This window comes from Aphelocoma coerulescens, chromosome 5 (genome assembly GCF_041296385.1).
Source record: "Aphelocoma coerulescens isolate FSJ_1873_10779 chromosome 5, UR_Acoe_1.0, whole genome shotgun sequence".
NCBI classification, from domain to species: Eukaryota; Metazoa; Chordata; class Aves; order Passeriformes; family Corvidae; genus Aphelocoma; species Aphelocoma coerulescens.
In genome coordinates this window covers 1,767,785-1,779,166 of record NC_091019.1, presented here as the reverse complement: position 1 = coordinate 1,779,166, position 11,382 = coordinate 1,767,785, and the positions used below count along the sequence as shown (strand labels likewise).

Here is an 11,382-nt window from a genome sequence, read left to right as displayed (position 1 = left end):
GAGGGATGGCACCGGCTCCCCTGGCAGCAGATGGGACAGGGGGGCTCCTGGAAGGAAAGGTGGGGAGGAGGAACTGTGGGAGAAGGGAATCTGGGCATCAGTGAGTGGAGATGGGCAGGGGGAGGAGCCGGAGCAGAGGTGGGTGATGGAACAGGGACATCACAGCCGTGTCCCAAAGGGAGGGTCAGGCAGGACAGATGGGAAGGGCAAAGTGCCACCAGCTCAGGGGAGAACTCACCTCGGAGTTACTTTTAATCAGGGCAAAAAACATAAACGGCTCATTCACACCTTTTTCCCTGCTCAGATCATCCAAGCAGCCACATCCCAGCCCATGCTCATCCCGTGGTGCCAATTTCCTGGCACAGGGCCCCGGACACCCCCAGATTTCCCAGCCTGGCTTCCCACCAGCATCCTGCAGGCAGGGAAAAGCCAAGGCTCCAGGCAAGGAGGCATGTGGCCCCATGGCATCCTCTGCTCTCCAGCCTGTGCCAGGAGGGGCTCCATCACCCTGCACAAACCAGAGTGGGAATCAGCTCCCCAAAAATCCCAAACCTGGCTTGGGCCAGAGCCCACCAGCAGACAGGATCCACACAGGCTTTTCCTCTCTCTTCCTCCTGAAATGGGAGTTGGGCTTAAAAATTACAAAATTACAAAATTAGGGACCTCTCCCACCTGCCTTGGGTCACAGGGCCAAGATGTTCCTCTCTATGCCCAAATCCTGGATAAAATGAGTTACAGGGTAAATCACAGCCCGAGTCCAGGATTAGGAGCTGGAGAAAACAATCCTCAGGTATGAGAGTTGTGTTAAGGAGCAGGAGTTTGCCGTGCTGTCCTGAGCACCCCGAGGGTGAGGTTGGGTTGGAAAAGTGGCTGGGGTGGGAAAAGCTGCCCCTGATCCTACTGGACCTTCAGGGGATGATTCCCAGTGTGGATCTGGCCTCAAACCCGAGAGGTTGGAAACCAAGTGCAGCCGTGCCTGTGCAGCAGTGGAGATGGGCAGGGATCGAGTGTGGGGAAACAGACGGAAGGAGGAGCCGTATGTAACAATTGATTTTCTGCTGTAATTGCTCCCTTTTTCCATCCTCGCTGGAAACATTCCAACCCTGGCACAGAACACCAAAATCCCTACAAAAGATGCCCTCAGGATCACCACCCACGCCAGGCTGGCTTCTATCACCTCCCTCACGATTCCTGCCCCAAAACCACCTTCCGAAGGAATCCCCCCCTCTCCCTCTCTAGGAGTCCACGTTTGAGGATTCCGCGGATTTCAAGGCCGCCGGGAGCACACCGAACGCTCGGGAGCCGCAGTTTGGGGAGGTTCCTGCTGGTTTTGGTCCATTTGGGCTCCTTCCCGGCGGGTCTGGCCCAGCAAATGCGGGGGCGACCCGGGACGTGCCCCCAGAGCCGCTCCGTCCGTGCTCCGGGTGTTTCGGGCCCCTCGGCGCCGGCGGCTCGGCCCCGCGCGGTGCCACCGAGTCCCTGCTCCGGGCCCGCTGTCCCCGCTGTCGGGATGCGGCCTAATTCCTGCGCAGCGGGTGCCACATGGAGACGGGCTTGCGGAGCGTGGCCAGCATCTGGTTCCAGTGCGTGGTGCCCATGCCGCTGGCCGCGGGCCCGATGAGCACGTGGCCCGTGTTGTCGCCGCGCCCGTCCTCGCCGCTCTCGGCCACCGTCACGCGCAGGGACAGCTCCTGGGGGGCACGGGGCTGTCGTCACCACGCACAGACCCCCCCCGGACACGTGCCCCTGAGCCCTCTCCGAGGGGACGTGCACCCACGATGCCAGTGCATCCACGCATCCCAAGCCCAGAAAGTCGCCACCCAACCTGCTGTACCCCCCATACACACGGCCCTCTGTGCCCTCACCCCGTTCAAACCCAGCCCCTGCTGTGAAACCCCCCCAAGCCCCTACAAACCCACCCTCCTGTACCCCCCACACTTACACATCCCCCTCTTTTCCCCACATGCCCTAAATCCATGCCCCTGCCCACATACCAAACCATCCCTGTGCACCCTGCTATATCCCAACCCACGCATCCATATCCCTCCCAAGAGTTCCTCACACACATCCCCTCTCCAGCAGCCACTTCCACACATCCACACCTCCCCAAACAGCTCCCACACATCCACCCCAAACCAGACCCAAACACACACAACCCCCACAGCTCCCAGGATGCCCCCAGAGCCCCCAGGAGCTCCCCACTAGGTGGGTTTGGGGAGCTTGAGGAGCACTGGGATGTGCTGGGCCAGACCTGGAGCACGATGGCGGGCACGGAGAAGATCATGGCCTCGTTGAACACGGGGTTGGTGTCTCCCCTCTTCACCGCTGTCTTCTTCTTGCTGATCTTCCTCCCGTCCTGCAGCAGGTACACCTTGACGAAGGGATCTGCTCGGGGGGCAGAAGAAGGATCAGTCACACGTGTCCCCAGCCATGTGGACAAAGCAGGGGGACCCTTTCTGGTGGCCCTCCCCAGCAGGTCTGTCCTCACCGGGAGCCACTCCCGTGGAACAAATGGGACAAACCAGGACAAACACCACCACAGAGCCCCCCTCACCTGCAGTCACCTTCCCGTTGCTCCACACGAGGTTCTTGGCTTTGACCACCACCACCGTGAGCCGCTCGGCCGTGGGCAGGTAACTCAGGGAGAGCAGGATCTCCCCCACCGTGTCCACCGCCTGCGGGACGCAAAGCCCAGGCTGTCACCCACCGGCCTGTCCCCAAAACCCTGGCTGGGAGATGGGGCACCCCCGGCTCACCTTGTTGGTGTCCTGCAGGTAGAGCCAGGCGTTGAAGGGGCGCATGGCCAGGTCCAGGTCGGAGAGCTTGAGCTCGGCCACGCCGGTGCTGACGCTGCGCTCGTCCTCGTCGATGCCGAAGACGGAGAAGCGCAGGCTGTTCTCCTCCAGCGCCGCCGGATCCAGCGGCACCGAGAAGCGCTCGTCGAAGGCCACGGAGTAGGCGCTCCTCTGGATCTGCCACGGGAAGGGGGGAGCGCCCTGGCACCCACGGGGCTTGGGGCTGCATCCCTGCTCTGCCCCGTTCCATGGGAATTGCAAAGACATCCCCAGGGCACCCCCCATCCAATGGGATGATTTATTCCCGACCCAACCACAGCAGCTGCTCAGCCACTGGGGTAAAAACCATGGCTGTGATGTGCCCCAGTGCTCTCAGGTACATCCCACCCCCCTGGGAGCGTGGATGCACATCCGGCTTGGCCATATCAGCTGTCAGGATTTATGGATACCAGGTACAACCCCCAGCCCTTCTCCAGGCAGAACAAACTCCTGAATGTGCCCAGTGGGAATGGTGCTGTTTGGCTGATGCTGTCCCTGTGTCACGTCATTCCCTGGGAGCAGAGGCAGCAGCAGCTTCCACGGCTCATCCTGTGGGTGCTGATCCCAAAGAACTGACCGAGGGAAACTGCTCTAAAGTCATGGATTTTGGGGTGGTTTTTTTCCCCCTACTCCAGCCCTGTTTCAGCATCCAAGATGCCTCACACAAACCAGGGGTTTGTCCCATGGGATGGAAAGCTGCAGCCCTGGACAGTGTGAAGCAAAGCGGATCCACCAGCTCCCCAAAGCCACCCAAATCTGGGTGGAGAAGGGACTCCTCTGTGGGGCTGTGTGACCCCAAAGCCTCCCAGGAGAGAGTTCATCTCCCCCAAGGACTCTCCTGTCTCAGCCTGCTCCTAACCCTGCTCCATCCCTGGCATGGAGGACACAAATGTGGCACCTGCCATATCCCCCTTCCCAGTCTGTGCTCTCCCACTGGATACCACCAACCTCCAGAGTCCCCGGGGACTCTGAAGTTCCTCTGTGGGAAGAGCAGATTTTACAGCCCTACGGATTTTACAGACTGTCTGTCTGCAGCCCACGCTGTATTTTGGGAGCTCTGGATCAAGCAAAACCAAACAGGAGCTGCTATTTAAAACCCCTCCAGAAGCACTGGAAAAGCTCCGGCTGGGCCTTTATCCGTGGCCTCGGGGCAGCCAAGGAGGTAAATTGTGCTGGTGAATTATAAATAACTACGCTAAATAATAAATATCTCCAGAGCATAAGTAAAGAGCCAGAGATCTGGATGGGAAAATGGGCTAAAAGGGCACTGTGGAAATTCTGGAGGCAGCAGCCGGTGTGTGTGGATGGAGCAGCACCTCCAGCCCAGTGGAGAGATGCCTTAATGGGATGCACGTTCCTACTCTTTGCTGGAACATCCTGATTAAATCAAACTGGCTCTGCAAAAAAGGAGCTGCTGGAAGAAAACTGAGGCTCCTGCTTTCCCACAAGCAGCTTTTGAGGCACTTAAAAAGGGAGGGTTTGCCCCAGATCCACCCCTGGTTGTGGCTGTCAGTGCCGCCACGTGGATTTTCCGCTGCTGCGCGGGGATGGAAAAGCATTTGGGCTGCTGTGGGAAGGAGAGGGACTGTGGGGACTCAGGGGACTGTGGGGCCACGGCAAGATACCAGCAGCACCTGCCCAGACTGCCACTGGCCCCAAATCCCACCCCAGGCCACTTCCTCCACCTGCCACAGCATCCCCAGGAGCAGGGACAGTCAAGCAGGAAATTTGCCACCAGCCACGCTCAGAGATGACGAAGTGAGCCCAAATCCCAGCCAAGGGAGAGACATTCCTGCCTCTGCCAAGTTTCTGATGTGCAAACCCACCTGGGACACCCCCCAAAATCCCATGCCAATCCAGAGCTCACTGCTCCCACATCCCATCACTGCCTCGGGGAGCTGAGACCCCCCAAAATCCCTTGTCAACCACATCCAGTCTTCAACTCCATGCTCCCAAACCCCACCACTGCCTTGGGGAATGTGGCCAAGGGACACCACCACCCAAAATCCCAGGGCAATCCGTGTGCACAGGGGTCTGTGGGGGCGTCCGGGTGGGAATGAAGGGCTCACCCGGGAGATGCCGACGATCTGCTCGGCCGGGAGGAGGCTGATCCGCATGAAGCAGGACTCAAAGCGCGCGTCCTCCTTCTCCAGCAGGTCCTTGCCCTGCAGCAGCGTCACGTGCAGGGCGGTCGCCCTCGCGTCGTACTCCATGGACACCTCTACCTGCCCCACCGTGAAATCCTGCCCGAAGTTGTTCCCGATGGACGAGATGGAGTTGAGGGAGTCGGCCGAGATGGATTTCCGCAGGGGGCCGCAGTGGGCCAGGCCCAGGTCTCTGCCCATCAGCTCCAGGCTGCCCAGCTCCTGGATGCTCTCCAAGGTGTCCTCTGCCCTCAGGCTGCTCTTGCGGGACGAAGAGCTCCGACCTGGCGCCCGCTGCGAGCCCGGGGCCAGCCCTCGCTGCCAGGGGAAGGAAAACAGGCGCTGCCATCCATCCCATCCCTCCGTGCGGAGCCGGACAGCTGGGCTTCTCCTTGGATGCATCCCGGCCCCCGCCTGGCCTCAAGCTGCCGCGGCAGCGAGCCCGGAGCTTCCCGCAGCTCCCAGCTCCAGCGATCCCCCCAAAAGCTCCGGCAGCACCAGGTCGCTGCCTGCGGCCGTTCCCCTGCGCGAGGGGATCCAGGAGAGATTCCCAGCCCTCCAGCGTCCCGCGTGCTGCAAAGGGAAAGAGACGAACCCGAGTTCCCCCCCTCACCTTGCTCCTGATGTCCGGACACGCCGCTCCGTACTTCTGCTCCAGGTACCGGTAGTCATAGTTGGGGAAGGGGGAAGGGGCCGGGTAGCTCCCGGAGCGCCAGAGCTTCCACAGGTTGATGGCTGCGATTCCCAGCAGCGCCAGGGCGCCGGCGGCGTAGAGCCCGATCTCCCAGCGCGGCGGGCTGGAGGCCGCTGCAGGGACAGGGGGCTCCGTGAGCCGCTCACAGCCCCGGGAGCGCGCCTGGCTCAGCCTCGGCCGCTGCCGCGCCGCGACCTCGGCTCCGAGCTCCGAGGATGGGATGGGATGGGCCGAGGAGCGGATAAACCGCAGCTCCCCCCCGGGCTCTGCAAACGGGCCGGGCAGAGGCTCTGCCAGCCGAAGAATGCCAGCCCTGCCTCGGCTTCCCCGGGAGGTGAAGCTCTGCGTCCCAGCCCCGCTTCCCAGCGAGTGGCTGTGCCACTCCCGAGGTGCCAGGGGGTCCCTTTGCCAGCCGCGGCTCTGTCCCACGGACAGATGTGCCCGGCGCACATCTGCATCGCCCTCGGCCCCGCGGGACAGCCCCCGCTGCTGCCCGGGGATGCCAAGGAAAGCCGGGAGCAGGGAAAAGCCAAACGAGAAGCTGTCGGAAACGGGCAGAGCCCCGCGGGTGCCGCCGGAGCGAGCGGGGAGGGAGCGCCGGGCTCGGTTCCTGCTGCATTGCACCAGCCTCCATCACTCCCGCGCCGAACCGGCACCAGCCGCTCCGTGCGACACAGAAAAAGGGGGAAAGAGAGGATTTCCTCCGGCATCATCACGCCGCAGCGCTCCCTCCTTCGGAGCCGGAAAAAGCCCAAAGCCAGGCTGAACTCCCACATCGCATCCGAGCGCAGGGACAACCTGCTGCTCCCCGCAGCCCTCCTCCAGCGGGAACTGCGGAAGGAACTGAGTATTCGCATCCAAAGCACCTGCTTTGGATCCGGGAGCAGCCCGCAGGGATCTCCCGGGTTAAACATTGGGGTGGGACCCGGGTCCTGCTGCCTCCACCCCGACACAAACCCCTCAAGGGCTCTGCTTTATCCCTGCATCCCGGCTAATGATGCTGTGGGAAGCAGCTGGAGGCTCCCCGTGCCAGAGCTCCCAGGCTCCTGCTACGGCGGAGAGGCAAAATCGGGAATAAAATTGGGAATAAAAATAAAAATAGCAGAATAATCCTTTACTGGCTCCTACCTCTGAGTAACTCCAAGCGCAAATCCCAGCTGAGCTGGAACCTGCTTCCCCCTCATTCCTGCCCGTTTCCGAGGGCTGAGCTCTCATGTTGGAAAACTTGGAGGTTTTAAGGGTTTTACCCTTGTTTTAGGAAACAAAACCCCGCGGGCGCATGGAGCAGAGGGTTCTCCCCACGGGAAGCAGCAAGGACCAGCCATCCCTTCCCCCCAAAAAACCTCGGTGTGAGCGCCAGCAGCTCTGCCCCAAACCCTTCCCGGGCTCCCTGGGGAGGACTCACCACTGAAGCGGGATCTGCTTACGTGCCCCGTGTCCATGGCAAACGCTCCCGGCGAGCGGGACAGCCTGGAATGAGCGAGACACCTCGTTAGGATGAAGGGGAAGAACCCAAGAAGGGAATGCCTTGTGATTTTCCAGCAGGGACGCTCCATCACTGCTCCCCCTCCATCGCTCCCGGCCTTGGCTCCCCTTCCAGGCGCTGAGCAAACGCTCTGGAGCCTCTGAGCCACCGGCAGGAGCTGAAGGGGGGACAGGAATCCTCGGGAAGGGGCAGAGCCGCTCCATTTGCCTCGGGAGCGTTTAACAAGCGACATTCCCAACCCCTCTGTGTGTGTGGACATCTCCCCTCCAGGAGCCCTCAAAGCCCTTTGCTGCTTTTCCAGCTGAAGCCTTCCTTTGCCTCCTGCAGTTTCCCAGCCTCTCCCGAGGGGTGCCCTGCCCCCAGCCGAGGGGGGCAGCCCCATTCCCCCATTTTGGGGTCACTGCGGGGTTTAGGGGATGCTGTTGCCCAGGGATCAGCTCCTGCAGCGGGAAAGCTGCGTTGCCTTCCCCCCCCCCCCCGAAAGGGCTTTTCCCAGTCGAGTCCAAAGGAAGCTGCTCTGCCAGGCAGATCCCAGCACAGGCACCACGGATGCTGAGGGGGATTTATCCAAGCCAGCTGTTCCTGCTATGAGAAGGGGGTTTGGAATCCCCAAAAACACCCAACAAGGAAATCCAACGGGAACTGACCAGCACCCCCTGTTCCCTGGCATCCCTGCCGGGGGACCACAGACCACAGGGAGCTGGTGGGATCCCACAGACCCCCATGGGGACACAACCTCAGCACTGCACCTAAAGCCCCACACACCTCCCTCAGAGCCCCTCAGCCCCTCCCCAGAATTCCCAAAGCCCACTCATGGAGCTGGATTGGCCTTGGACAGATGATCCCACAATATTTGGGCCCCAAATTCCAGCTCCCCTTGGGTGCTCACAGCCTCAGGCACTGCGGGGCGTGATCAACTCCCCCCCAAACCATCCAGGCTTGGATTTTAAAGGGCAAAAGTGGGAATTTCACGACATGGAATATCAGCTGTGCTGGCCTGGCCTGGGCCCCTCCACAGGGGCACATGGCCCATGCTTGGGGTAACAGGAGGAGGGGGAGCCCTAATGTCACCCGAAGTGACAGCGATGCTGGGATGGGGCTGGGAGGTGCCCAGCTCCTCCCCGCCCTCCTCCCTCTGGCACAAATCCCCCTGTGCAATGGATAGAACAGTCCCATCCTGGCTGGGCTCGTGTCCCGGGCTGAGCTCAGCTCAAGGCAACGCTTTGCTGTTTAGTGCTGAAAATTGACATCTCCACAGACCAACGTGACAGAGATTTACCCTAAACTGCCTCTTTTCACGCCCTGAAAAGCTCCCGTACCCAAGCAAGGGGCTCTGTTCCTCCCCCTGCTTCCCAATTATTTTTAATATGAAAACAGCAAAGTTTCCAGGACCGGGTTTCCCTGCAGGAGGACAAACATCCCCTTTAAACCCCCTCCATCTCTTCCCAATTTCTTCTGGAAATTAGAAGGAATTTCTGATTTTTCCTTTCTTTCAGAGCTTCCACCCCCAAAACCTCCCTCTCTAATGAGCTCTAAGCGGCAAGTCAAGCAGATTTCCAAGGCATCACCACGAAAGAGACTGCGGTGCTCAGCACTGGGATGAAACCCAGAGGTATTTTCCTATTAGGAGAGCAGCATCAATCTCCCCTGAGCGAGGAAACGGGGGTGGAGGAGCTCGGGGAACGATTTATGGCGCTTTTTTTTGTTAACTAAGCTCTTCCCCGGAGCGTTGCACTGAGCTGCTCCGACATCCCCCTGACCTGCCGCTCAAATCCCTGGGAAATCAAGCCTGAGGCATTGGGAAGGGAACAGGCACCGATCTCCCACTACTGGCAGCACAGGGATAGATGGATTTTTCACCCACAGACCTCAAGATCAGGCTGCAGAGCCCTGGTCTCGGGTGCAGAGACCAAGAATGGGGGGCAGAGTCCCAGGTTTGGGGCGCAGAGCCCTCTCCATCCATCCCAATACCCCAACACAGCCTCATTTTCCTCGGGAGCTGCTGCAGAGCTCAGCTCTCTTTTCCCTGCTTGGAGGGACAATAAAACAGCATCAAAGCCACCTGTCCCCCCTGGAAAAGGGGGTCCCCCAGCCTTCAGGGGGTTGTCACCTCGCTGCTGCCAAGGCCCCAGGCACAGCAACCCCAACTGCTGGTCGCAGAGCACCGGGACCAACCTGGCTACGACCCCTCCGAGCACGCTGCAGTCCCCAAACGTCCCGATCCAGGTTCCAGCGATCTCCCTGCTCATCCTCCCTCCCTGTCCTGCCCCAGACACCCGTGCCCGGTGTGCTGAGCCCGGCCTAAACGCAGCTCAGCGGTGAGGCCGGTCCCGCAGCGCTGCTCGGCCGCTTCCAGCCCTGTCCTGCCCCCTCCGGCCCCCCGGCCTCCATCCGCAGGGCACAGAAGCGGGATGCAGTCTGCTCCCGGCACGAATAAAGACGCATCCCAAACTTGCCCAAACAGAAGGATTTGGGCTCTGCTCTCCCCCAGCGCCCTGCCCAGCCCCCGCAGGACACACGTCCCACCCACGGGCACCCAAAGCGGCGCCCCCCGCGCTTTACCTGGACAGGTACAAATCCTCAGGGACCTGCGGGGAGCGCGGGGACCCCCGGGCGGCCCCGGCATCCGCCGAGCTGCGTCCGCTCCCAGGGCGGGGGGGAAGCTGCGAGCCCCGGGGCCCGCCCGGCCGGCGGTGGGGACCGGGCAGAGCCCCCCGCGCCGCCCGGGGGTCCCCGAGCTCAGCCTCGGGATCCACGGATCTCCCCACCCCCGGGGACCGGGCAGAGCCCCCCGCGTCTGCCCGGGGGTCCCTGCGGCTCCGGAGCCCAGCCCCGGGATCCGGGATGTCCCCCCACGGCCGGGATGCTTCCCGGCGGTGCGGGACCGGGAGCGGCTCCGCTCCCTCGCCCAGCCCAGCCCGGGGCGGAGCCGCCGCTCATCCGTGCCATGAGCTGGGCGGTCTCTGCGCTCGCCAGACCCTCCCCGGGGCTCGGCCCGGCCCAGCCCGAACCCCCCGGCAGAGCCTGCGGACCCCGGGGGTCTCTCGCTCTGGTCTGTCTCCCAGGCTCCCAGCTTTCCTAAGGAAGTCGCCATAAAAAAACCCTCAAAGAAATTCACCCCAAACCCTGCAAATGCACCCCAAATCCCAGCCAGGAGTGAGGAGGACAATGCCAGACCCCTCACCCCACACCAGAGACCCTCTGCTGTGTGCTTGGCCATAGCAGCCTCCCCCAAATCCCCCAGTGCCACTTCCCAGGGACTCCCTGGTCCATCCCACCGCATCCCTGCATCTCCAGCTGCTCCTCCTCACGGGCCCTGAGGAGCGTTTTGCTGCATGGGGCCCCATGTCCCCTCCCCTTGTCCCTCAAAGGGCACAGAGCCCCTTGGGGTCCCTGGATCACCACCCCAAACCGAATCCTTGGGTTCTCCCTTGTCCCAAACAGCTTGTTCCAGCTGTGTATCCTTCCTGGGGCCATCCAGAAAGGTCTTGCCTTTGGATGCTCCTAAGAAAACCCATCAGATCCTCTCCCTCTGCACCAAGAGGTGAAATCTTTTGGCATCTGGCCCCAAAAGCTCCTCATGCAGTTTGGCTCCGTGCCCACCACACCCTGACACCGTGACCGTCGGAAAGACTGTGCCTACACACCTTTCCAGGGGATCTTCCCTTCCCCTGCCTTCGTATCCATGGCTTCAGCCACCTGACCTCACACGCCAGGCGACTTCCAGGGCAGCACGCAGCAATTTCAGACAGCAGGAGAAACACTTCGCTTGGAGGAAACGGAGTAATTGGGATTTTGTGGGGAGAAAACACCCACACACCGTGAGCAGAGGTGGGGTCAGGGGCCATGGAGCAGTGTGACATTCCAGAGGGACCTGCAATTCCCAGGAACACCCACCATATCCAGCCACGGGGCCAGCTCAACCCTGGCTGCAGGCTCCCTGCTCTGCCCTGGGAGATGCTCCTGTCATCTTCCTGGTAGGAAGCTCACTTTCAGGGAGGAAACAGCAAGTTTTGACTGTACCAAAAACTGGGTGGGAGAGCTGCCTCATCCTGCAGCCAAGGCTCCTTTCCATGGGGCTTCCTGGCTCTTCCCTGGGCACAGCTGGAAAAGAGCAAGCCATGATCCTTCCCCAGGGATGTGGCAGGCTGTCCCTCTGCAGCACTGCCCGGGACCCAGCACCCTCCTGCCTGCAGGGCACCTCAGGGCTCACCACTCCAGACT

The 11,382-nt window shown here is 61.4% G+C and overlaps 1 protein-coding gene across 1 annotated transcript; it reads right to left on the bottom strand.

Annotated features, from left to right (window-relative positions):
* Window positions 1–1,041: 1,041 nt before the first annotated feature.
* On the bottom strand, window positions 1,042–10,077 carry SYT12 (synaptotagmin 12). The gene is made up of 8 exons (XM_069016229.1): window positions 9,721–10,077; window positions 7,078–7,142; window positions 5,592–5,785; window positions 4,904–5,296; window positions 2,757–2,972; window positions 2,555–2,675; window positions 2,252–2,385; window positions 1,042–1,691 (listed from the first exon to the last, which is right to left on the bottom strand). Exons 2-8 carry the CDS (start codon window positions 7,112–7,114, stop codon window positions 1,518–1,520), a joined length of 1,269 nt encoding a protein of 422 aa, XP_068872330.1. The 5' UTR covers window positions 7,115–7,142; window positions 9,721–10,077; the 3' UTR covers window positions 1,042–1,517.
* Between the last annotated feature and the right edge of the window lie 1,305 nt (window positions 10,078–11,382).

Excerpts from the sequence above, each read along its gene's own strand:
- SYT12 (XM_069016229.1), bottom strand. The coding sequence starts at position 7,114 with ATGGACACGGGGCACGTAAGCAGATCCCGCTTCAGTG. Across the intron at positions 5,297-5,591 it reads GTCCGGACATCAGGAGCAAG|CGAGGGCTGGCCCCGGGCTC; the intron begins GTGAGGGGGGGA and ends TTCCCCTGGCAG. Across the intron at positions 2,386-2,554 it reads CAACGGGAAGGTGACTGCAG|ATCCCTTCGTCAAGGTGTAC; the intron begins GTGAGGGGGGCT and ends CCCCCCGAGCAG.